This window comes from Schistocerca americana, chromosome 1 (genome assembly GCF_021461395.2).
Source record: "Schistocerca americana isolate TAMUIC-IGC-003095 chromosome 1, iqSchAmer2.1, whole genome shotgun sequence".
NCBI lineage: Eukaryota > Metazoa > Arthropoda > Insecta > Orthoptera > Acrididae > Schistocerca > Schistocerca americana.
Window position 1 is genome coordinate 1,124,954,418 of NC_060119.1, and position 24,350 is coordinate 1,124,978,767.

General features: G+C 42.6%; 1 protein-coding gene across 5 annotated transcripts in view; it reads right to left on the reverse strand.

The window, feature by feature from the left end:
- Positions 1 to 10,490: 10,490 nt before the first annotated feature.
- The window catches only part of LOC124551098 (caspase-1-like), a 118,296-nt gene continuing 104,436 nt past the window's right edge, over positions 10,491 to 24,350 (reverse strand). For all 5 annotated transcript variants that reach the window (XM_047126066.1, XM_047126041.1, XM_047126032.1 and 2 more), the window contains one exon: positions 10,491 to 10,838. In XM_047126066.1, the coding sequence (XP_046982022.1) occupies positions 10,567 to 10,838 (272 nt within the window). In that variant the 3' untranslated portion in view covers positions 10,491 to 10,566. The remainder of the gene's footprint in view (positions 10,839 to 24,350) is intronic.

The window sequence follows — 24,350 nt, forward strand, 5'->3', positions numbered from 1 at the left end:
TCTGTCTGGTATCTAATTTACTCGTGATTAATTTATGTGCTAGTTCCACTTGCACTTCAAATCGCTCTATACGTATACACCGAGATACTTTATGGGAGTAACTGATTCCAGTGATTGTTCCGTAATTGTGTAATAATCATACAATAAAGGATCTTCCTGTCTATATGTTCCCAATATGCTACAATTTTTTTTTTTTTTTTTTTTTTTTTTTTTACATTTAGGGTCGACTACCTATCGTTGGAATGAGCGTCCATCTTCTACAGGTCTTTCGACATTTGACTACAATGTTCTAGCGTCCGTGAAAAACCTCCTGACGTTATCTGCTAGGTCACTGAAATATATGGTAAAAGGTAATGGTACTATAACACGTATACTTTTACGTCTCAAGACATGTCTCCGTTCAGCATGACATACGGTGTTCTGTTTGCTATAATCGCTTCAGTTCTGTCACACAGTTGGCCTGATATTCCACACGCTCGCGTGTTGTTTATTACGCGGTAGTGGGGATCTGAGTAGAATGCCTTTCGGGAGTCAGTAAACAGGGTATGTACCTGGGCGCCTGTGTCTACTGCTTTGTGTTTCTTGTGGACGAACAGAGCGGACTGAGTTTCGGACGATCGTTCTTTTTCGAGCCTATGTTGTTTTCTACATAGATTATTTTCGGTTACCAGAAATTTCATAATACGCGAGCATGAAATGTCTTCAAACAATCTACAATAGACCGGCGTCAGAGATACAGGCTTATAGTTTTGTGCGTCTGCTGGACTACTCTTCTTGAAAATGTGAATGACCTGTGCTTTTTTCCAATCCCTAGAAACGCTTACCTCCAGTAGACCCCTTGGGTACACTGCTACATTCTCGTACGTGTATAGAATCGAACTGGTGTCCCATCAGGTCCTGTGGACTTTCCTCTGTTGAGCAATGCCATCTAGTTTTCGATTCCTTGATCACGTATTCCGATAGCTGTCATTTTGCCGTTCCCGCGACGATTTAAAGGAGAAACTTCAATGCGATCTTCCTCTGTGAAACAGAATTGGAGAAAGACGTTTAGTATTTCAGCGTTTTCTAAGTCGTTCCCTGTTTCAGTGCCATTATGGTCACACAGTGTCTGGACAGATGGCTTCTGTTCATTTACTGAGATATCATAGTACCATAAATTCTTAGGATTTTCTGTCAACTTGGTAGCTACAGTTTTAGTTTCGTATTCATTGAACGCTTCACGCATAGCCATCCTTGTGCTAGTTTTGGCTGTGTTTAGTTTTTGTTCATCTGTGAGGCTTTGGCTAAAGGTTCGTAGCTTAGGTGAAATTAAAATGTCTAGAAGAAACAAAGTGTGCGAAACAGAGTAGACGGGTATGGAAAGATGAAGGGCTTCAAAGTCCGTAATCCATGAAGTTAGAATCGGACATGGTTGTACTAGGTGAAAACATTTTTTGTAATGGGAATGTATTGCACTAGGCAGTAGGTCAGCAATGTATGGGGTCTATTTCAAATACATCTGTGGCTGCAAATCTGGCAAAGAATGATGCGTACGAAGTCGCCATGAATGTTGGTAGGCGTGTCAGTGCTTTATGCTCAACACCACCTACAAGCAAGTTTGGTAAGCCCGTATGTAAACGTCTGAAATTATGGATAGTGCACGGCAACTAGATGAAGAAATAAATGGTAATATTGAAAGAAGTGCACAAACCCAAGATAATGGTATATGGAATACTTATCTCTTCGTATAAACATTCTCGGATGGGAACAGCTCAAAGAATTGCAGTCTAAAATTATCAGGCAACACTGATAAGCTGCAGTTAGGTGACTCAGTGTTTTGGAGTGATACTATAGTGTAATGGCTACTACGCTGAGGAAAGGTGACGGATTTAGCTGTTAAGAACGCTTGTATTGCACGATATTATCCGGCTGTGTATGTAGTAAAATACTCTAAGCTGGCACGAGTGCTAGTGTACCATAAAATTACTTTCCTTTTAGGGTTTGAAATGGGATGGACTGAGCTGCCACGAGAGCCAGTGTAGAATAGGAAGCAGGAAACTGCAGTTCCTCGGAATATCCACTAACGGAGATAAATCGCAACAACAAAAAATAATTAATGTAGAGTAATGAAATTTGGGAGATAGGTTTCTCTAGGTGACTTTTAAGTGATTGACATTCAAAAATAATAGGTTAATGTAATCTGGAGGTAAGCCATTCCAAATGTGAAATACTGGTACATTAATAACCGGTGTGACCACCAAAATGTTAAATGCGAGCATACAGACTTACCTGCAGTATGCTGTACAGGTGCCGCATGTCAGTTTGTGGGATGGAGTTCCATCCTGCTGCATTTCGTCGATCAATACAGAGACAGTTCATGCTGTTTGTGGATGACAGTGGAGTTGTCCCATAATGTACCATATATGCTGGATTGGAGGCATATCTGGTGATCGAGCAGGCTCAGTAACATGTCGAGTTGCAACAGAGGTATATGGGCAAGCGTTATCCTGTTGGAAAGCATCCCCTGGGATGCTATTCACGAATGACAGCATAACAGGTGAAATCACCAGACTGACGTACAAATTTGTAGTCGGCGGATAACGATGGCAATGCTGCTGCTGTAATACGAAATCACACCGCAGACCATAACTCCAGGTATAGGTCAACGCGTCTAGCTCACAGACAGGTTGGGAGCCAGTCCTCAATAGACTTCCTCCTAACCAACACACGGCCATCACTGGCACCAGCTTTCATCAGAAAACTCAACAGACCTCAACCGTGCCCTATAATGAGCTCTTGCTTGACACCACCGACGTCGTAAATGGTGGTAACTTGGTGTCAGATGGATGCACGCTAAAGGGTATCTGGCTAGGAGCTGTCCTCGAGGTAACCGATTGGTAACAGTTCGTTGTGTCACTGTGGTGCTAACTGCTGCTCGAGCTGCTGCTGCAAATGCAATACGAGGTGCATTCAAGTTCTAAGGCCTCCGATTTTTTGTTCTTCAGACTGGAAAGAGATAGAAACATGCGCATTGTTTTAAAATGAGACCGCGTTCATTGTCAATACGTCCCAGAGATGGCAGCACCATACGGCAGATGGAATTTTACCGCCAGCGGCGAGAATGAGAACTGTTTTAAATACTTAAAATGGCGACGTTTTCCTTACTTGAACAGCGTGCAATCATTCGTTTTCTGACTTTGCGTGGTGTGAAACCAATTGAAATTCATCGACAAGTGAAGGAGACATGTGGTGATGGAGTTATGGAAGTGTCAAAAGTGCGTTCGTGGGTGCGACAGTTTAATGAAGGCACACGATGGTGTGACAACAAACCGAAAGAACCACTGGCTTGCACAAGCCGGTCTGACGACATGATCGAGAAAGTGGAGAGAATTGTTTTGGGGGATCGCCGAATGACTGTTGAGCAGATCGCCTCCAGAGTTGGCATTTCTGTGGGTTCTGTGGACACAATCCTGCATGACGACCTGAAAATGCGAAAAGTGTCATCCAGGTGGGTGCCACGAATGCTGACGGACGACCACACGGCTGCCCGTGTGGCATGTTGCCGAGCAATGTTGACGCGCAACGACAGCATGAATGGGACTTTCTTTTCGTCGGTTGTGACAATGGATGAGACGAGGATGCCATTTATCAATCCAGAAACAAAGCGCCAGTCAGCTCAATGGAAGCACACAGATTCACCGCCACCAAAAAATTTCGGGTAACCGCCAGTGCTGAAAAAATTATGGTGTCCATGTTCTGGGACAGCGAGGGCGTTATCCTTACCCATTGCATTCCAAAGGGCACTACGGTAACAGGTGCATCCTACGAAAATGTTTTGAAGAACAAATTCCTTCCTGCACTGCAACAAAAACGTCCGGGAAGGGCTGTGCGTGTGCTGTTTCACCAAGACAACGCACCCGCACATCGAGCTAACGTTACGCAACAGTTTCTTCGTGATAACAACTTTGAAGTGATTCCTCATGCTCCCTGCTCACCTGACCTGGCTCCTAGTGACTTTTGGCTTTTTCCAACAATGAAAGACACTCTACGTGGCCGCACATTCACCAGCCGTGCTGCTATTGCCTCAGCGATTTTCCAGTGGTCAAAACAGACTCCTAAAGAAGCCTTCGCCGCTGCCATGGAATCATGGCGTCAGCGTTGTAAAAAATGTGTACGTCTGCAGGGCGATTACGTCGAGAAGTAACGCCAGTCTCATCGATTTCGGGTGAGTAGTTAATTAGAAAAAAAATCGGAGGCCTTAGAACTTGAATGCACCTCGTAAGATGCGCCAGAACCATAAGCCGAACACTATGATCTTCGCTCTCGGTATTGCCACATGGCCGTCCAGAGCCCCGTCTCCTTGCGACCGCACATACTGGTGACCGCTGCCGCCAGCTGTCATTGACAACGGTTACATTCCTGCTAAGTCTTTGTGTAATATCGCACAATGAACACCCAAGTTACTCGTAGCCATTTTACACGACCCCACTCAAACTCAGTGGGGTGTTGATAAATGGTGTCTGTGCTGCCTTAAAGCAGTTCTTGACTAACATCAACTCACCACGTCCAGTATTTAATGTAACTAACGCTCACGACCTCTGCAGCGCATATTTAAAGCAAACTTGATTTGCATTGTTATAGTGGCACTAATAGCGTCACTCTTATTTGACTGGTCCGAAATTTGAATAGAAACCATTTTTCAGATGTATAAACACACCTACCAACACTCTTTTTATGTGGCGCAGCTCCTTCTCGGTGTTGCAATTTTTCTTCAGGCAGTGTAATTTCACAGGGTACTGTTTCAGGAAGAAGAGGAATAGTAAGCTTAAGTTAAAAAGTTGTTAATTGGTAGGTATGATATTCATACGAATGGGGGCTGAATCAGAATTTTAAAGCAGCAATAAATAAAGTTTTATTTGTGAAATAATTTTGTAAAAATTGGTAAAATTATGGCAATGCTTTTATCGTTTGCAGAGGAATGCAAGGCAAAGAATACTACACTTAATAAGACAGCTGACATCACTTAATAAGGATTGGCGAAAGAAGTCTCTACCAATGAAGTGCTGACGCCTCAATTCAGTCATTTCTGGGCAGCTGCTTAAAACCACTAAAATGTGCTTGAATAACGATAATCATAACCAAAAGCTGTACCATAATCCAGCGTCGTTTATTCAAAACATGCTACCAGTTTCGACGCCGAAAACCGTCATCTTCAGGCCCCAAACGTTATCCGCCACCAAACTACGAACCACAACACAGCCTTCAAATTGAAACAATACAACTTTCAATTTCAAACATGGTTGTTTCTCTGTAACCGTATACAATTTTCAGACATAGGTATTATACAGCCAACCGGTTACAAATAACTCTTTTGTACATCTGACCTAGGTTTTGATACCTACTAAGGATGTCTTCATCAGAATGAAATTTTGAGAAATCGTAAAATTACATTGCGAGAAGGAATGGCCAGAATTTAGAGCAGCTGTTCTCAAGTCGAAAATAAAATAAAATGCTTTACAGCATGCGCGACGAGTATGTGTCGAAGCGTAGATCAATTGTACCACAGTTATTTGTAACCGGTTGGCTGTATAACGCCTGTGTTTGAAAAACGTGTTACGTCGGCATGTGCAACTCACAAAGTCGAGTGCAGCGGGGCCAAAACCAATCGGATCCCGTAACTTCCAGTAACAAGCCCACCAATGGTCAGACGACAACCGCAGTTACTGGAAGTTAACGGAATCCACACCATATATCGGGGGAAGCTACCCTGCCTCAGTCCTGTTGTTTGTTGTGTCTTATTGGATTGGTGTGTAAATTCGTTGAGTTTTTCCATCTTATTAATAAACACAACAAATAAACATAACAGAGACTTTAGTGATTAATAATATATTCTCCATCACTATCTACAACAGACTGCCAACGCTGCGGTATATTTCGATTCTACAACTGTAGAAATCAAATGGTTACGAAGCGAAGATCTCGTCGAGCTACGTTCGGAGCCCATTTTGATTTGGAAAGGAAATTTTTTGAAAGATGTTCGATAGAGACCGGAAAAGATGAAAACCCGAGGGCGCAAGATCGGCTGAAGAAGGTGGGTGTGGAATGACTTCCCAACATAGCTCCTTGGGGTTTTTGTCAGTCTAGCAGAATGGGCGTTATCGTGGAGTAGCTTCACTTTACGCAGTCATACTGGTCGTTGTTCTTGGGCTGTGTCAGCAAGACGTCTCAGTTGTTGACAATAAATGTCAGCTATGATGGTTACACCTCGTGAAAGCAATTCGTAGTACACTGCGCTGTCGCTTTTCCACCAGATGCATAAAACTATCTTTCGTAGATGCGCGCAGGTCTCTGTGGGCGGAGTTGCTGGTTTGTTTGTCCTCAACAAATGGTTCAGATGGCTCTGAGCACTATGGGACTTAACATCTGAGGTCATCAGTCTCCTAGAACTTAGAACTACTTAAACCTAACTGACCTAAGGACATCACACTCATCCATGCCCGAGGCAGGATTCGAACCTGCGACCGTAGCAGCAGCGCGGTTCCAGACTGAAGCGCCTAGAACCGCTCGGTCACAGCGGCCGGATTGTCCTCAACCATTCCTTTCTCTTCCTTGCGCTAGCGTAAAGATTAAGTTCCCCATCACCAGTAACGATACAGGATAGGGATGGTCGGTGTTACTGACAAGCCAGTTGATGACGAACAAGTAGAGATGCACTCAAGGCAACCAACGATTTTTTGTGATTTTGGCTTAGAGCATGCGATACCTATACACCCGGTTTTTGAACCTTCCCCATCGCATGCAAAAGTCACACGATGGTGGAATGATCACTGTTCATCACATTTTGCGGTTCTAGAGTACATTGATGTGTATCACCGTAGATTAAGTTAATGTGCTTAAACGATCTTCGTCAAACCCTGAAGGTGGAAAGTCTCAAATGTCAAAACGATCGTCCTTAATTCGAGAAAACCATTTTATTGCCGTACACTATCACCAGGTATTATCCCCATGCGCAGCGCAAATCTTTCTGGCTGCCTCTGCTGCTGTCATCCCTCTATTGAACTCAAACAGAAGAATATGTCGGAGGTGTTCCAATTTCTCCACTTGGCACTCCATTGTCTAACCTCCGTAGTTCCCCTGACTACTCCGAATGACAGAATGACAATATGTAAACTGAAATAGCAACAGTGAACTACAAATAAGAAATGCCAATTGATAAATAATTACATAGCAACCATGATACCAACATGCAGAACAAAAACTTTACGAATTTATGCACCAACCAAAAACATAGAAGGAATGATAAATGGCCATCAACAGACTGAACGTATTTTAGTGTTAATTCCATTCAAATTCTCTTCCAGATCCCTTCGCCGTCTCTAACAGACTGATAACGATTTCGGGGAACCTAAAAGATTTTATTTCCTCTCCCAGACCTTTAATTCCTTTGGTAAAACCACTACGAACTGTAAAATACGTCGCCGCGCGGGATTAGCCGAGCGGTCTCAGGCGCTGCAGTCATGGACTGTGCGGCTGGTCCCGGCGGAGGTTCGAGTCCTCCCTCGGGCATGGGTGTGTGTGTTTGTCCTTAGGATAATTTAGGTTAAGTAATGTGTAAGCTTAGGGACAGATGACCTTAGCAGTTAAGTCCCATAAGATTTCACACACTTTTTTTTTTTTTTGTAAAATACATCGTAATTTTGAGTTTATTTTAGTAATAAACTGTCTTTTTGAAATAAAAGGATTTTACATGACAGTCTAGAATAAGTATTGAAGATTTTAAGTTGTAGGATATACTAAACCAAATCAAATTTCTGAATGATATTGATGAGAAAGTGGTATTGCAGGCAATGCATTGCAGGATTGTGACTGAACTGGAATTCAAAATGACGAGTTGGCTGAATAATTGATTAATGTAGTCACATAAGTTCGTAAAGCAGAATAATTCAAACCAAACATTATCATTTATATAGATCAGATTAGATTAGATTAGTACTTGTTCCATAGATCATGAATATGGCACTTCGTAATGATGTGAAACGTGTCAGGTTAATAAAAGACGTCTATACCAGATATTACATTACACAAAATATTACATGACACTTATTATTTTTAATTTTAATTTTTTTGTGGGGATTGGGGAAATTACCCACTTACTATATCCAAAAATTCGTCTAACGAGTAGAAGGAGGTGCCATTAAGAAATTCTTTTAATTTCCTTTTAAATGCTATATCTGTCAGACTTTTGATGGTATTAGGGAAGTGACCCAAGACTTCTGTGGCAGCATAATTTACCACCTTCTGAGCCAAAGTTAGATTTGACATTGAGTAGTGAGGATCATCCTTTCTCCTGGTGTTGTAGCCAAGTACACTGCTATTACTTTTGAATTCGTTCGGATTGTTAATAACAAATTTCATAAATGAATATACAGGGTTATTACAAATGATGGAAGCGATTTCACAGCTCTACAATAACTTTATTATTTGAGATATTTTCACAATGCTTTGCACACACATACAAAAACTCAAAAAGTTTTTTTAGGCATTCACAAATGTTCGATATGTGCCCCTTTAGTGATTCGGCAGACATCAAGCCGATAATCAAGTTCCTCCCACACTCGGCGCAGCATGTCCCCATCAATGAGTTCGAAAGCATCGTTGATGCGAGCTCGCTGTTCTGGCACGTTTCTTGGTAGAGGAGGTTTAAACACTGAATCTTTCACATAAGCCCACAGAAAGAAATCGCATGGGGTTAAGTCGGGAGAGCGTGGAGGCCATGACATGAATTGCTGATCATGATCTCCACCACGACCGATCCATCGGTTTTCCAATCTCCTGTTTAAGAAATGCCGAACATCGTGATGGAAGTGCGGTGGAGCACCATCCTGTTGAAAGATGAAGTTGGCGCTGTCGGTCTCTAGTTGTGGCATGAGCCAGTTTTCCAGCATGTCCAGATACACGTGTCCTGTAACGTTTTTTTCGCAGAAGAAAAAGGGGCTGTAAACTTTAAATCGTGAGACTGCACAAAGCACGTTAACTTTTGGTGAACTGCGAATTTGCTGCACGAATGCGTGAGGATGTGAGGATTCTCTACCACCCAGATTCGCACATTGTGTCTGATCACTTCACCATTAAGAAAAAATGTTGCTTCATCACTGAAAACAAGTTTCGCACTGAACGCATCCTCTTCCATGAGCTGTTGCAACCGCGCCGAAAATTCAAAGCGTTTGACTTTGTCATCGGGTGTCAGGGCTTGTAGCAATTGTAAACGGTAAGGCTTCTGCTTTAGCCTTTTCCGTAAGATTTTCCAAACCGTCGGCTGTGGTACGTTTAGCTCCTTGCTTGCTTTATTCGTCGACTTCCGCAGGCTACGCGTGAAACTTGCCCGCACGCGTTCAACCGTTTCTTCGCTCACTGCAGGCCGACCCGTTGATTTCCCCTTACAGAGGCATCCAGAAGCTTTCAGCTGCGCATACCATCGCCGAATGGAGTTAGCAGTTGGTGGATCTTTGTTGAACTTCGTCCTGAAGTGTCGTTGTACTGTTATGACTGACTGATGTGAGTGCATTTCAAGCACGACATACGCTTTTTCGGCTCCTGCCGCCATTTTGTCTCACTGCGCTCTCGACCGCTCTGGCGGCAGAAACCTGAAGTGCGGCTTCAGCCGAACAAAACTTTATGAGTTTTTCTACGTATCTGTAGTGTGTCGTGACCATATGTCAATGAATGGAGCTATAGTGAATTTATGAAATCGCTTCAATCATTTGTAATAGCCCTTTATATCTTGTGAGGCTACAGTGAAAATCTCTAGCTCTTTAAATAGGTGTCTGCAGGATGTTCTTGGATGAGCTCCAGCAATTATTCTGATTACACACTTTTGTGCAATGAACACTCTTTTACTCAATGATGAATTACCCCAGAATATGATGCTATACGAAAGCAGAGAATGAAAATAGGAGTGGTAAGCTAATTTACTGAGATGTACATCGCCAAAATTTGCAATGACCCTAATAGGATAAGTAGCTGAACTCAAACGTTTCAGCAGATCCTCAATGTGCCTTTTCCAGTTCAACCCCTCATCAATGCATACACCTAGAAATTTTGAATATTCTACCTTAGCTAACGATTTCTGATCGAAGTCTATATTCATTAATGGTGTCATTCCATTTACTGTGTGGAACTGTATGTACTGCGTATTGTCAAAGTTTAATGAGAGCCCATTTGCAGACAACCACTTAATGATTTTCTGGAAAACATTGTTTACAATTTCACCAGTTAATTATTGTCTGTCGGGTGTGATAGCTATACTTGTATCATCGGCAAAAAGTACCAGCTTTGCATCTTCGTGAATATAGAATGGCAAGTCATTAATATACATTAAGAACAGCAGAGGACCCAGGACCGAACCTTGCGGCACCCCATTCTTGATTGTTCCCCAGTATGAGAAATCACCAGTTTTTTGCATATCCATCAGCAAAAGCAACCGAAATATTGGAACAATTACACCATGACAATATAATCAGAAGGTTTTATTTAAGTTAAAGACTTAGTTCCAAGAAAATCAGATGAAAGAAAAGATGGAAGTTGGAGTTATTCCACATTAGGCAAGGCGTCCGGGGCAGCTGCAACAGGCGGCCACAGGTGTACCCGGCGTGTGAGGGAGGAGATGAAGCAGGGGCCCTGCACCAAGCCGTCCATACACGGCTCGGACGGGTCGCTGGAGCGGAACTCCTGGCCCACGATGCGGTTCACGTCGGTTAGCAGTGACACAACGTCCTTGTCGCCCGCGTGCTTTCCCAGCTGAGTACACAGCGTCTGGATGAACCACGAGCCTTTAGTGGGATGGCGGAAGGAGTACAGACCTGCGACATCACAAAATCACCGACGTAAGCGTGAGGCAGGTGCGTGTCACGCTACTTAAACATATTATGCTTGCTATTTCAACAGACAGAATGAAATTGACAGAGCAGTAAATTGCACATTTTACATCATTTAATGACCCACAAAATACAAATAATTTAATATTTATGCGAAATAATATGTCATTTCCGGCGCAAAAGTTTTGGAACGAAGTGCTGAAATAAACTAAAAACCAGGAAATAATGAGGAGTTATTACTTTGTACTTCCACCGCGACGTTGTAACATTTGTTTCAGCTGTTTTCGCATGCTTTGTACAAGCTTATGTAAGTACGAAATACTTAGATTTTTCCATTCTTCTTGCAGTCTTCTCCTGACGTCTTGTTAGGACCGTAGGGCGATTTTTCCAATATTTCTTTCTAAAGCATCCCATTAATTACCTATAGGATTCGTGTCCGGACTTTGTGGAGGAGGATGACATCTTTCGGACAGTCGTACAGGGGCCACAACCGTACAAATATAGGCGGTATGTTTGGGGTCGTTGTCCTTATAAAATTTGAAACAGTTTCCAGTTCCCATATTTTCTGCGCTCTTCTTCAACTTGTTCCTTAGAATCTGCAGGTATACATCTTTATCCATTGTTACGTCAATGAAGACCAGCTCACTCACTCCCTGGGCCGACATACAACTCCAAACTATAACTGGCACCTGCCATATTTCACTGTGGATTGCACAGTTTTTCCTTGCAGCTCTTTCTTGGGCTGCCGCCGGACCGTTATTCGTCCATCGGGTCCCGACATGTTAAACTTTTGATTCATCCAAAAATATTACTTGATTCCACCTCTCCATGATCTTGTTGATGTGTTTCCTTGCCAATAGCAGCCTCTTCTTCCTACTGGCAAGACTGATATAAGGCTTCCTTCTTGCAATTCGCCCTGGTAATTTTCTCTGTACAGTAGTCGTCTGATTTTGCTAGGACTGGCCATCTCCCCAAACTCTTCCTCAGCCTCAATGGCAATTTGTGTAGCTGTGATTCGTGGATCTTGCTTAACCTTCTGCACTATTGCCCTCTCTTCTCTCCTCACAAATGTCGTTGGACGGCCTGTCCGTGGGAGATTTTCTGTCCTGTCTTCATATTTATATCGACGGACGATCTTCCCTGTAGTAATTTTCCTCACATACAGTAACGTTGGTATTTCTTGGCACGTTGTTTCCTTTTCGTCGTGGAATATTAGTAACTGTTCAAAAGTGCTGTTTTTATCTCTATGTACCATTTTGTACAAACACACTTGTGTTTCCTTTGAGCTCTCGACAACGCAGGAAGTAACGAATAACAGAGATATGCACACTGGCACTGTTGCCAACATTTGTCCCAAAACTTTTGAAGTACAGAGTTTCATAACACGCAGTAAGAAATGGGCCTTTTTCTGCTGTAAGCAAGCAAATATACGTGATTGCGCTTTCCATCGCCCATAGTCACATGTACGACTTGCCGACGTACATCTTTATTTCAGTATTAACTACCCTAAATTCACACTGTGAACAATGTTTGTCCCAAAACTTATGAGAGGCACTGTACGTAACTTTTAACCCAGCGCGGCAAAGAACCCGGCTCACGCCCCGTGCCCTGACAGGAGTGCCACAGTTCTCAACCTGGCCGGCACATTTCCCACACCACCACGCTACGCTGTCTGATCGCTAGGAGGGGGAAAGGGGGGAAACAGCGAAGAAGTCAATTTGAATGGCAGTCCAGTCGCACTGCATACGACTTGGTTTTATATCTCACATTTCTCAATGACATAGCTACAAAAATTAAATTTTCAGTGTTATTTAATTATTTTTGGCGCGCTGAAGACATCAGATATTTTTTTTTCTGATACGAACTGTCGGCTTACGGAAAGACTCAGACAATATCACAGATTTTCGCACTCAGGTTGCCATGTAATGGTGATTTATTTGGTGTCATAATCGAAAATACGTTTTTCATACACATGTTTTGATCCAAATATTATAGCACATTTGCAGCCCCATTATGGAGACGTGGAAACTCTGCCTCAAGAAAACAATGTAGAGGCTCTAAACGATGTTAAAATTAAGGATATTTGTCTTCAAAACCGGAATTACCTTGCAGATCAAACAGTTGCATCTGAACACCCACAGGGGCGCTTTCAACTGGAACAGCAACGGTCCAGAAAACAGCTTGAAACCAGATAAAAGACCAGTGTCCTCAAAACGTTTAGGAAACTATCCTTAAAATTCTTTCAAGGTCACAATAAATTCTTCGAACCTCGCGTTCCTTAATGCCAACGGTCTTAGGGGAGAGGTCTGTCTTTGTCAGAATGTGTCCGTTCTGCGAGACGGTTTTCTTTTAAATGCATCCCCATCAAATTAGAGAGAAGTCACCTTGCAATAGTTTACTGTAGGCAGTGTGCAGTCAAGTCCACTTAAAATCTGAAGTCTCCAATCCAGTTCGGATGTTCTAATTTTCTTTCGTGCAATCCTTTTTCCTTAATAAAATTATCAATAGGGGCTTCTAAATCGGAAAATCGCTCCAAGTATGCCTCTTGGAACATACTTTTCAGTAAAATATGGAGCCTCCATAATTTTCATTCAGTTTCATTAAAAACAATTGCAGCTGACGGTGGAATAATGAGTGTGACTTCAGAAATTTTACTGTTCATATCTCCAACTTCTTCAAATGCTCCATACATGCAAGTTCATCACAAAGCGCTTCTTTATATGCAGAACAATGACTCCAGTCTGTAGACTGTTGTAAGTTTTTGTTCTTTCATTGTCTACTAAGCATTTACATTTTTGCTGCAAGGAACTGTTACACCGTTTCATAGCACATGTGCAGTACCCGTCAGTTATGGGAACTGAGAATTCTCATCCCTCTCTTCTGTCGTTCCTATTCGTTTGAAAGGCTTCTGACGATAGATCGCTAGACTTCCTTTTTTTGTGCAGTCACTGGACCTGTGAACGTCCTTCATACCACGACCAAGTAGCGAAGGGTGAAGAAGGCTGACACTACGATTTTGCCGAACTCAGATAATTGTGTCGACCGAAAAATGCCGTACTGCAATGCTAAGTGAAACGTGGTGCGGTTTTGGGTACCTCCGAGAAGTATGGAGCAAAGTGCGCGCGTGAAGTTTTGCAGAAAGTGCGCACCCACCCCATATAGCCCATCGTCTGATGGACAAATGAAAGAATGTCCTCGATATAAAGCCCATCATAACCCAGGCCAATGTAGGTGTGCCCTCACTACGAGGTGTGTTGTGATGGATCACAGAAATCACAAGGTGCATAACATCACAGACAAACGAAAGTATGCCTTCACTATTGGACCGGTAATTCAACAGACCAATGAAAGCATGCCCACACTAGAGCCCTCAAACGGTAGATAAGGTGCCTCAAAGTGTGTACTCAGCGCAAGGCCTGTAAAACCACCGATCAATGTAAGCATGCCTTCGAAACAAAGCCTGTCATATAAGGGATCAATGAAAGTTGTAACGTTCTCATATTTTTTCTGCTGTTGTAAATAATTCACCTTTCCTGTGCTAGGACAAAGACGAATGAGCGAACTTCATGAGTTGCGAATAAGATCCTTGTCTCTGTGTTTAATTTTATCTGTGATTGACGTACTTCTTATTTGCGGCATAGTAGCGAGCAGTTTGTGAAGACATCGTTATTTGCGATAGATATGTATTTACCATGTTTTTTGTTTTTCCTTTTTTCCGTCTGTTCATATCTCTTCGATGTTGTAGCGCATTTTTCGTTTGTCCTGTAATATAGAGATAAAAGTTGTTTTCTGGATGTAATATGTAACTGGAAATTATTTCTTTTTTGTAAGTAGATAAATATGTTTAGAGTTTATTGATTGTGGAAAGCTTTAATTTTTTTGTTTATCGTTTACTGTAATAAGTTTGGTAGAAAATAGTTGTGTAAAGATATACGTAATTTACTTTGATGTTGTATAAACTGCGGGCGAGAGTATTGAGAGAGAGCAATATCGATAGTCGATCGAACAAAGCGGGGGTGTGTTGCTGGGTAGCTAGAGAGGCGGACACATGTTTTACTGTGGGAGTCGTGACTTTTACGAGCTGGTGAAGATTGAGTTTAGTGGCAAGCGATGTACGTTTTTAATTACTGTTTTATGCCAGGACGTGATATGATAATAGTGAGAGTAGAAACTGGGCGAAGTAAATACTGAGACTGTACCGTGAGAGGAAGTAACTATGATAATGCAACCGAGAATGGACGGTATTGTAGCTCTGTGTCTATGAATTGAACTGCGCTTGTATTTTGACTGTGTTTTCGTACACTCAAGTACTGTGAACTTACGTATTTATGGCGGGCGCCCTTGTCCAAGTAGCAAAACATTACAATACTTCTGGTAAATCAGTAATAGAACTTAGGCGAACTGTCTATTGTGTGGGAGTACATTCCAGCCCAGGATGGTTTTTCGCGATCGCGGCACTCATAATACGAATTGATTTTCTACAGAATTCGCGGTCGGCAAGTTTTATAAACTGTGTGTGGCTTAAATAAACTTAAATTGTGTGCGCCAGAAACATTAAAACTGTGCACATACGGACATCTGTAACAACAATTACATCGACCAGCCTGTGGCCTGCAAAACGCCACTGTAATCAGATTTGCAGCTTAATGAATACCACCGCCCGCCCGATTACGAGGAAAAATCATCAGCAGCAATCACACGACCGTGGGAGCAGATCTCAGCGTTTCACCAGGACCAGCCAGCTGCCGTCGATATCGCGACCATCGTCACAACACACAACATAGGATTTAAAATCAGCGCACTCTTCTCAAAGACTCAAAATTATTGCTAACAATTTTAATTTGTAATTTCTTTTGCTTTTGCCTGACATTCGCATAACGTTTGTCTTCTTCAGAATAAAAGTGTGCTCCACGTAGTGGAGTGTTCTATGCAGACATTGTTGACTTTCATTAGCAGTAGCCATTTCCCTTTTAATTATTTCCATTTTTTTTTTACATTTTAAATCCGCTGCCGCTGCATGGATATTTTTTATAACTTTTGGGGGGGGGGGGGGGGTGTATGTGTCAAAATTCGTGTGCCGTGACATTTGCCAGAAGTATTGTAATGTTTTGCTACTTGGACAAGGGCGCCCGCCATTAATTTCTTAGACGTCGACCAATGACTGTGAAGGTCGCTTGCTACTGGTGCTAACATTCTATAGTGGGTAATTCAAAGGTGGGTAGCTGTCAAACCACACGGGTTGTCATTACTTTGAATGAGAATCGTGTAAAATTGTGGGTTCGTCACTCAACTTTGGTATTCTTTTGTCTATTGATGTTAGAAGCAATTTTTTTTCTTTGGTCAATGTCATTAAATCTTATTTAATATGGTTATTCTACGCTAAACTGGGATAAATGCACGGTCAGATATTGTGTTGGGAAGTAAAATTTGGAGAAACGTCTATTTAGATACGACTTGACGTTGACTGCATTAGTTAACACGGTACTTCTCGGGTATTTTGGCGATACTTAGTCACAGTGTATAATCGGAGTCGTGGCAAGTTGAGTGTTTCAGAGAAAGAGATCTTTTATTTTGGAATATCGGAGAAAATACCTGGAATACTTTCTTATGAAGATAAAAACATATTTATAATACTTTCTTGTTATTTATATTGTGTATTTGTGTATGAAACTGGGGACCTAGAAATGACGGAGAGGCTTCGTCCAGCCGTATCCCTCAGTGGTCCACAACCCCACAACAGCCCACAGCAGAACATCCACCCCACCGCCCCCCCATGCCGAACGCAGGGTTATTGTGCGTTTGGACTCCCCCCCCCCCTCCCCCCTGGAACGTCTCATACCAGACACGTGTAACCCCAAATGTTTGCGTGGTAGAGTAATTATGGTGTAGGCGTACGCGGAGCAGTGTTTGCGCAGCAATAGCCGACATAGCGTAACTGAGGCAGAATAAGGAGAATCAACTCGTATTCGCCGAGGCAGATGGAAAAACGCCTTAAAAACCATCCACAGGCCGGCCGGCACACCGGACCTCGACACTAATCCGCGGGCCGGATTCGTGGAGGGTGCGTTTTGGATGAGGTATCGAATATATTGCTTCCCCCTACTTATACCTCCCGAGGAGATCACGAATGTAAAATTAGAGAGATTCGAGCGCGCACGGAGGCTTTCCGGCAGTCGTTCTTCCCGCGAACCATACGCGACTGGAACAGAAAAGGGAGCTAATGACAGTGGCGCGTAAAGTGCCTTCCGCCACACACCGTTGGGTGGCTTGCGGAGTATAAATGTAGATGCAGATGTAGACCGGCACGCCTTCCCGCTCGGGAAGCAGCGCGTTAGACCGCGCGGCTAGCCGGGCTGCTGTTATTTACATTGATGGCAAGAACTTTGAAGAAATTTTAAATATGTGTTTTTAGTTTCTTTGTAATGAGAGAATTTGGTAATTGTTAGAATCTTTTTATGTCGTGCACTCTTTCCGTCAATAATTAGAGTCTGATTTGTCGTAAACAGTTGTAGCTCCGTCATAATAGCTGTTTTTTCCGTCAACAGCAAAGTACGTACTGTATTTTGCTGCTGTTAAGTCGGCCATATACCACTTCGAATACTGCAGGGGCAGTTTCTGTTCGTGGACTATCGCCTGTATTTGTCACACTTACAGCACGGATGGTTCAAATGGTTCAAATGGCTCTAAGCACTATGGGACTTAACATCTGAGGTCATCAGTCCCCTAGACTTAGAACTACTTCAATCCAACTAACTTATGGACATCACACACATCCATGCCCGAGGCAGGATTCGGACCTGTGGCCGTAGCAGCAGCACGGTTCCGGACTGAAGCGCCCAGAACCGCTCGGCCACAGCGGTCGGATAGCACGGATGGTTTGAAAATGGACACAGGTGTATGAAACTAGTCGCCATCAAGAAATGAAAGGTAGATACTTCTCAACGTAATTTATGACGGAGCTGCTAGTTCGTAGAGCTCGATTTCTTGAGAACGATTTTCTTTAAAGTGAAACCCACCTCCATGATTCACAGTAAGGTTTTGAATTCTGAAGTGTGTGCATTGCACCTTACGCCAGACGAAGACACAGATTGTTTCTGAAAAAACATATTTGGGGTAGATTACTTGTCTTTAGCTGTTTCATCTGCTGAGTTGTATTTGCTTTCGAGAACGTCAGTACTCTGGACACAAAACCAGCATGCTGAGCAAGAGGTAAGTCACTTTTATTTAAGAGCAGATCTCACGTTGCATTCTTGAGCTAACAGTGGGTAGTCGGGATTCTCAGATGTCGTGCTAGCGAGCAGAGTAAGTTTCAGTGAACAGTATTGGTAATTTCATACAATTATTTTCTTCTAAGGATAGCAGTAATTTGTTTTTGTGTATATTCCAAGTCAAACATTGCACTTCATCTCACACAACGTTCATAATGCGCTGAAGTACTGAGTTTTAGTTATATAGTTTTCATTGAGCCCACAATGAGTTTCGTTGGTCATTTAGTTAGATTCATTTTTTTACTCTAAATTTTGCATTTCATGTAGATTAATGGTTTATTTCACGAAACTGTTGACATGCGCAACACGGGGCCATCCAACAGTCAGTTTCGCTCAGCAACTGAATAGGTTACCTACAGTACACGTTACGTGAGGAGACAGTTACTGAAATCAATATAATCAGTCTTTTCACATACTGATATTTTTTCTATAGAAGTCTTACAAAGTGAGCCCTCATTATTAGATCCGTCATTTGACAGATTACTAAAAGCGTGCTTTCACTACGAGCCCCATCTCAGCCTAGCCGAAAGAAGGCGCGCGTTCTCTATGATGTCAGTCACGTGACGCACCTCGGAGTGGGGCCACATTGGGGTCATTCCATGCCGGATTGCCTAATTTTGGAACATTTTCCTTCTCGATCATCAGGGAGTTCGATGAAATTTTATGTTAACGGTCGCACATGTCCCCAGTGAACACTGATGAAGTTTAACGTTCTTCCAAACAATATTGGCCAGGTACAGTCATTTGTTTGACTTGACATGCGAGTTTGTGGAGAGCAAAACAAATTTTCAAAAAGCAAACTGAATGTGATCTATTTTTGCAGTTTTTACGTAAATCAAACTTGAACTGATTTAGTAGAAATTTGGAAAACGGTACGGGGACGATATTTCATATAGGAAAACCTAATGATGCTAAGTTGTTGTATCCAAAATTTCAACAATACGTAAGAAGTCAAAGTTAAAACTTTATTCTCTAACTGATTTCCCGGATACTTTGCCTCGATTTGTGTAACATTGTTAGTTCATATTGGAAATTACACCCGCTGTTCTGCGGTGGATTAAAACATATTGTTACAAATGGGCCTGGTCGAATATACCGTATTTTTACAGTTTCACAAAAATTGACATCTTTTCGACAAATTTGTGGATTATTGAAATAGTAGGGGAATTAAATTTTGTACTCTACATCCTTGTGCTACCGAGCACGTATTCAGCGTAGTTTGTTCTAAGATATATAAGAATCCGAAATTTATATTTTTTCTTGCCGTGATTTCACAACCAACTTTGGTCCAAATTATATGGCATTGTTAGACCGCGTTGGATAATCAAACACAGTCTGTTTTGCGATTCACATCATACTATTTCTAATGAGCCCAATTTGGAGAGTTTTATAGAAAACTGTTTTTTGCAAAATCAGATCGAAAATACTACAGCTTTAAAATTTTTACAGAATCTTCGACTTTACGCTCAACGTATTCAGTACTGGAAAGTGGTGCTTAAATGAAACTTTGTATTTGCGAATCTTGTGTTGTTAGATTGCTACTACCCAAGTTTTACGTTCGTCGTACCTGTAGTGCCTGAGACAGGCCTACAAGGAGCCAAACATTGAAAGTTTTTCGGGTGTCAATATTTTAGCCCTTTTGCCTAACATTTTCTGTCTGAATACCGCTCGTAACATTATTTTTGCTCTAGATATAACAGCCCAAAGACGCCACAAATTCACGCACGCTCTGGACGAGGATAGCCATAGAGTCAAACAAGAGACTATATATCTCTTCCAGTAAAAAATATACCGTCAGAGAACAGAGAAGGTTGCTTTCATTTCGAAGCCATGGAGAACTGATCATACGAAGGCTAAGGATACGAGACCAATCAATTTGGCTTCCATTATTTTAAAGAGATTAGAAGTACAGGTTAATGTGTATGTTAGGAAAAGAGATTTAAGTTAGGTCCCTCTACATGGAAACCAAAGTGCGTCTGAACCACGCAAATCGTACGAAGGCAGAAAAAGGCAGAAAAAGTTGCACACTTTGAGGCATTGCTCTCTCCATCTTCCTGCATATTGAGGGAGCTTTTAGCAATGTTATCTTCGAATCAAGCTGCATAAGAGCATGGTACTGAGACTACCATATGCCGGTGGATTAAGACCATACTGAGTAGAAGAAAGGTATAAGCCTCCATGATGAATGAGAAAATGGTGATCATCACTATCATAGGGTGTCCACGACAAGTGTTTTCTTCCCACTCCTGTGGAACGTAGCAAAAAATGAACTGATTGGAAAGTCACATATCGGAGGATATTTTACCAAGGATACACAGACGATTTACTAATAGTAATACTTGGCTAATTTGTTAATACTGTTCGAAGAGTGGCATAAGGTGCACTGAATATTGTGCAAAACAGGGGTGGAAAACAGGATCTAAAGGTCAGTCCCAAGAAAACTGTCGTAGTACCATTTACGAGACAGCATTCCAGTTCACGTAATGGAACCTCAAGCTTCTCGACGAAACTTTACAAGCAAAGAGGGTAGTGAAGTATCTACGGGCAACCATGGATGCGAAACTGTGATGGATCCCTCACCTCAAGAATATATGTTCCAAGGCAAAAGGTACTCGTATGGGAATTAGAAGGGCCTGTGGTAAAAACTGGTGTCCAAACTCAGGGAGTTTGTACTGAATATATACCACTGTAGTCGGACCCAGGCTAACATATGGGGTTACAGAATGGTGGAATGAAGTGAACAGAGGGTGGGTGCTAAGGAGCTTGGCTTGCTTATCCATAACAGGAGGAATTAGCAGCACGCCCACTGCTTGATTGGAGGCCAAGCCGGACATGCGCATTACACCTTTGGGTTACAATGGAGGCAGCGGTGGGGACATAAATGTTAAAAAAAAGTCTAAGTAACTAGATACCCTCAAGATATCCACAATCTACAGAAATATAATGACTATGATAAATATGGGAATGGTTAGGGAAGTAGCAGCTGATCGTGCAACACCTACATTTTTATCTACATAAATACACACCACTTCAATTTAAGGCACGTGGCGGAGGGTACACTGTAACACTACTAGTCATGAACTTTCCTCTTCCACTCGCAAATGGAGAGAGGGGAAACAACTGTGTATATGGCTCCGTACGAGCCCTAATTGCTAGTATCTTATCTTCGTGGTCCTTACGCGCAGTGTATGTTCGCTGCAGTAGAATCGTTCTGCAGTCAACTTCAAAGGCTGGTTCTGTAAATTTTCTTAGTAGTGTTCCTCGAAAAGAATGTCACCTTCCCTCCAGGGATTGCCATTTGAGTTTCTGAAGCTTGTCCGTGACACTTTAATGTTATTCGAACCTGTTGTTGTTGTTGTTGTTGTTGTGGTCTACAGTCCAGAGACTGGTTTGATCCAGCTCTCCATGCTACTCTATCCTGTGCAAGGTTCTTCATCTCCTAGTACCTACTGCAACCTACATCCTTCTGAACCTGTTTAGTGTATTCATCTCTTGGTCTCTCTCTACGATTTTTACCCTCCACGCTGCCCTCCAATACTAACTTGGTGATCACTTGATGCCTCAGAATATGCCCTACCAGCCGATCCCTTCTTCCAGTCAAGTTGTGCCACAAACTTCTCTCCAGTTCTATTCAGTACCTCCTCATTAGTTATGTGATCTACCCATCTAATCTTCAGCATTCTTCTGTAGCACCACATTTCAAAAGCTTCTATTCTCTTCTTGTCCAAACTATTTATCGTCCACGTTTCACTTCCATACATGGCTACACTCCATACAAATACTTTCAGAAACGACTTCGTGACACTTAAATCTATACTCGATGTTAACAAATTTCTCTTCTTCAGAAACGCTTTCCTTGCCATTGCCAGTCTACATTTTATATCCTCCATACTTCGACCATCATCAGTTATTTGGCTCCCCAAATAGCAAAACTCCTTTACTACTTTAAGTGTCTCATTTCCTACTCTAATTCCCTCAGCATCATCCCACTTAATTCGACTGCATTCCATTATCCTCGTTTTGCTTTTGTTGATGTTCATCTTATATCCTCCTTTCAAGACACTGTCCACTCCGATCAACTGCTCTTCCAAGTCCTATGCTGTCTCTGACAAAATTACAATGACGTCAGCGAACTTCGAAGTTTTTATTTCTTCTCCATGGATTTTAATTCCTACACCGAATTTTTCTTTTGTTTCCTTTACTGCTTGCTCAATATACAGATTGAATAACATCGGGGAGAGGCTACAACTCTGCCTCACTCCCTCCCCAACCACAGCTTCCCTTTCATGCCCCTCGACTCTTATAACTGCCATCTGGTTTCTGTGGAAATTTCCTACCACAATCCTCACATGCACGTTCCATTTCACATCACTTTGAAACATTACGCGTAGATATTTAAACGATGTTACAGTGTCGAGCAGCACTCTATTAATGCCTTATCCGAATATTTGTTTCCTACTCATTCGCAAAACTTACGATTTTTTCTACATTTAGATCGAGCTGCCATTCATCATGTCAACCATAAATTTGGTCTAAGCCATCTTGAATCCTCCCACAGTCATTTGACTTCGTTGGCTTACTGAAGACGACAGCATCATTAGCAAACAGCCGCACATTATTGCCCACCCCGTCCACCAAATCATAGAGAATAATATCGATCCAACCACGCTTCCCTGGCGCTACGGTCGCAGGTTCGAATCCTGCCTCGGGCATGGATGTTTGTGATGTCCTTAGGTTAATTAGGTTTAAGTAGTTCTAAGTGCTAGGGGACTCATGACCTCAGCAGTTAAGTCCCATAGTGCTCAGAGCCATTTGAGCCAATTTGAACACTTCCCTGGGGCACTCCTGACGATACCCTAATGTCTGTTGAACACTCGCCGTCGAAGACAACATACTGAGCTCGATTACTTAAGAAGCCTTCGAGTCACTCATGTAACTGCGAACTTATTCCATATGCTCGTACCTTCGTTAACAGCTCCAATGGGGCACCGCGGCATCCCTATCTCGCGGTACAGGGCAACCTGAGTTTCGCACTAGAGGCGCTTTCTAAAACCATGCTGATTTGCGGTTATAAGATTTATTATATTCGAACTGAGAATCTGTTCAAGAATTCTGCAGCAAATCGATGTTAGGGGTATTGCTCTTTAATTTGGCGGGTCCGTGGTTTTGCCCTTTTTGTATAGAGGAATCACTTGCGCTTTTCTCCGATCATCTGGGACTCTGCGCTGGCCGGCCGGGGTGGTCGAGCGGTTCTAGACGCTATAGTCTGGAACCGCGCGACCGCTACGGTCGCAGGTTCGAATCCTGCCTGGGGCATGGGTGTGTGTGATGTCCTTAGGTTAGTTAGGTTTAAGTAGTTCTAAATTCTAGGGGACTGATGGCCTCAGAAGTTAAGTCCCATAGTGCTCAGAGCCATTTGAACCATTTGAGGAGAACTAGCGTAGATGCTTAAAGGCTCGTAGCATCTTCAGCCGGCCGGCCGCGGTGGTCTCGCGGTTCTAGGCGCGCAGTCCGGAACCGCGCGACTGCTGCGGTCGCAGGTTCGAATCCTGCCTCGGGCATGGATGTTTGTGATGTCCTTAGGTTAGTTAGGTTTAACTAGTTCTAAGTTCTAGGGGACTAATGACCTCAGCAGTTGAGTCCCATAGTGCTCAGAGCCATTTGAACCATTTTTTGAGCCATCTTCAGCCAGTCAAGCATCTATGAAATCTCTATCATCCCTTGCAATGATATCAAAGATCATAGTAGAATGCCACGATGCCCTTGTGAGACCAGGTGAAAACACCAGAATAAAACTGCTGTGGATCCCTGGTCACTCAGGAACAACTGGCAACGGACAAGCTGATAAGCTGGCCAAGACAGGTGTGACGATACATTTATTGCACCAGAACCTACCCTAACCATACTAACGCAACGGTAAAATCAAGACTACGTAGCTGGATCAGGAGGCAACATGTAGAATATTGATGATCCAAAAGCAAAAACTTGGCAAGTTAATGAAGCCAAAGGCAAGTTTCACGAGAAGTTCCGTAATCCCGGACTTGGACAACGTATAAGTAATGACTGGCCATGAGAACTTTGAGAAACACCAAGATACTATTACTATGGAGAAAGAAGCCCCTAAGTGTAAACATTGTGATGAGAGGGATGAAATCGCGACACACCTGAGCTTGTAATGAGAAGCGTTAGACGTCCAAAGACACAGGATATTCGTGTCATTAAGTCTTGA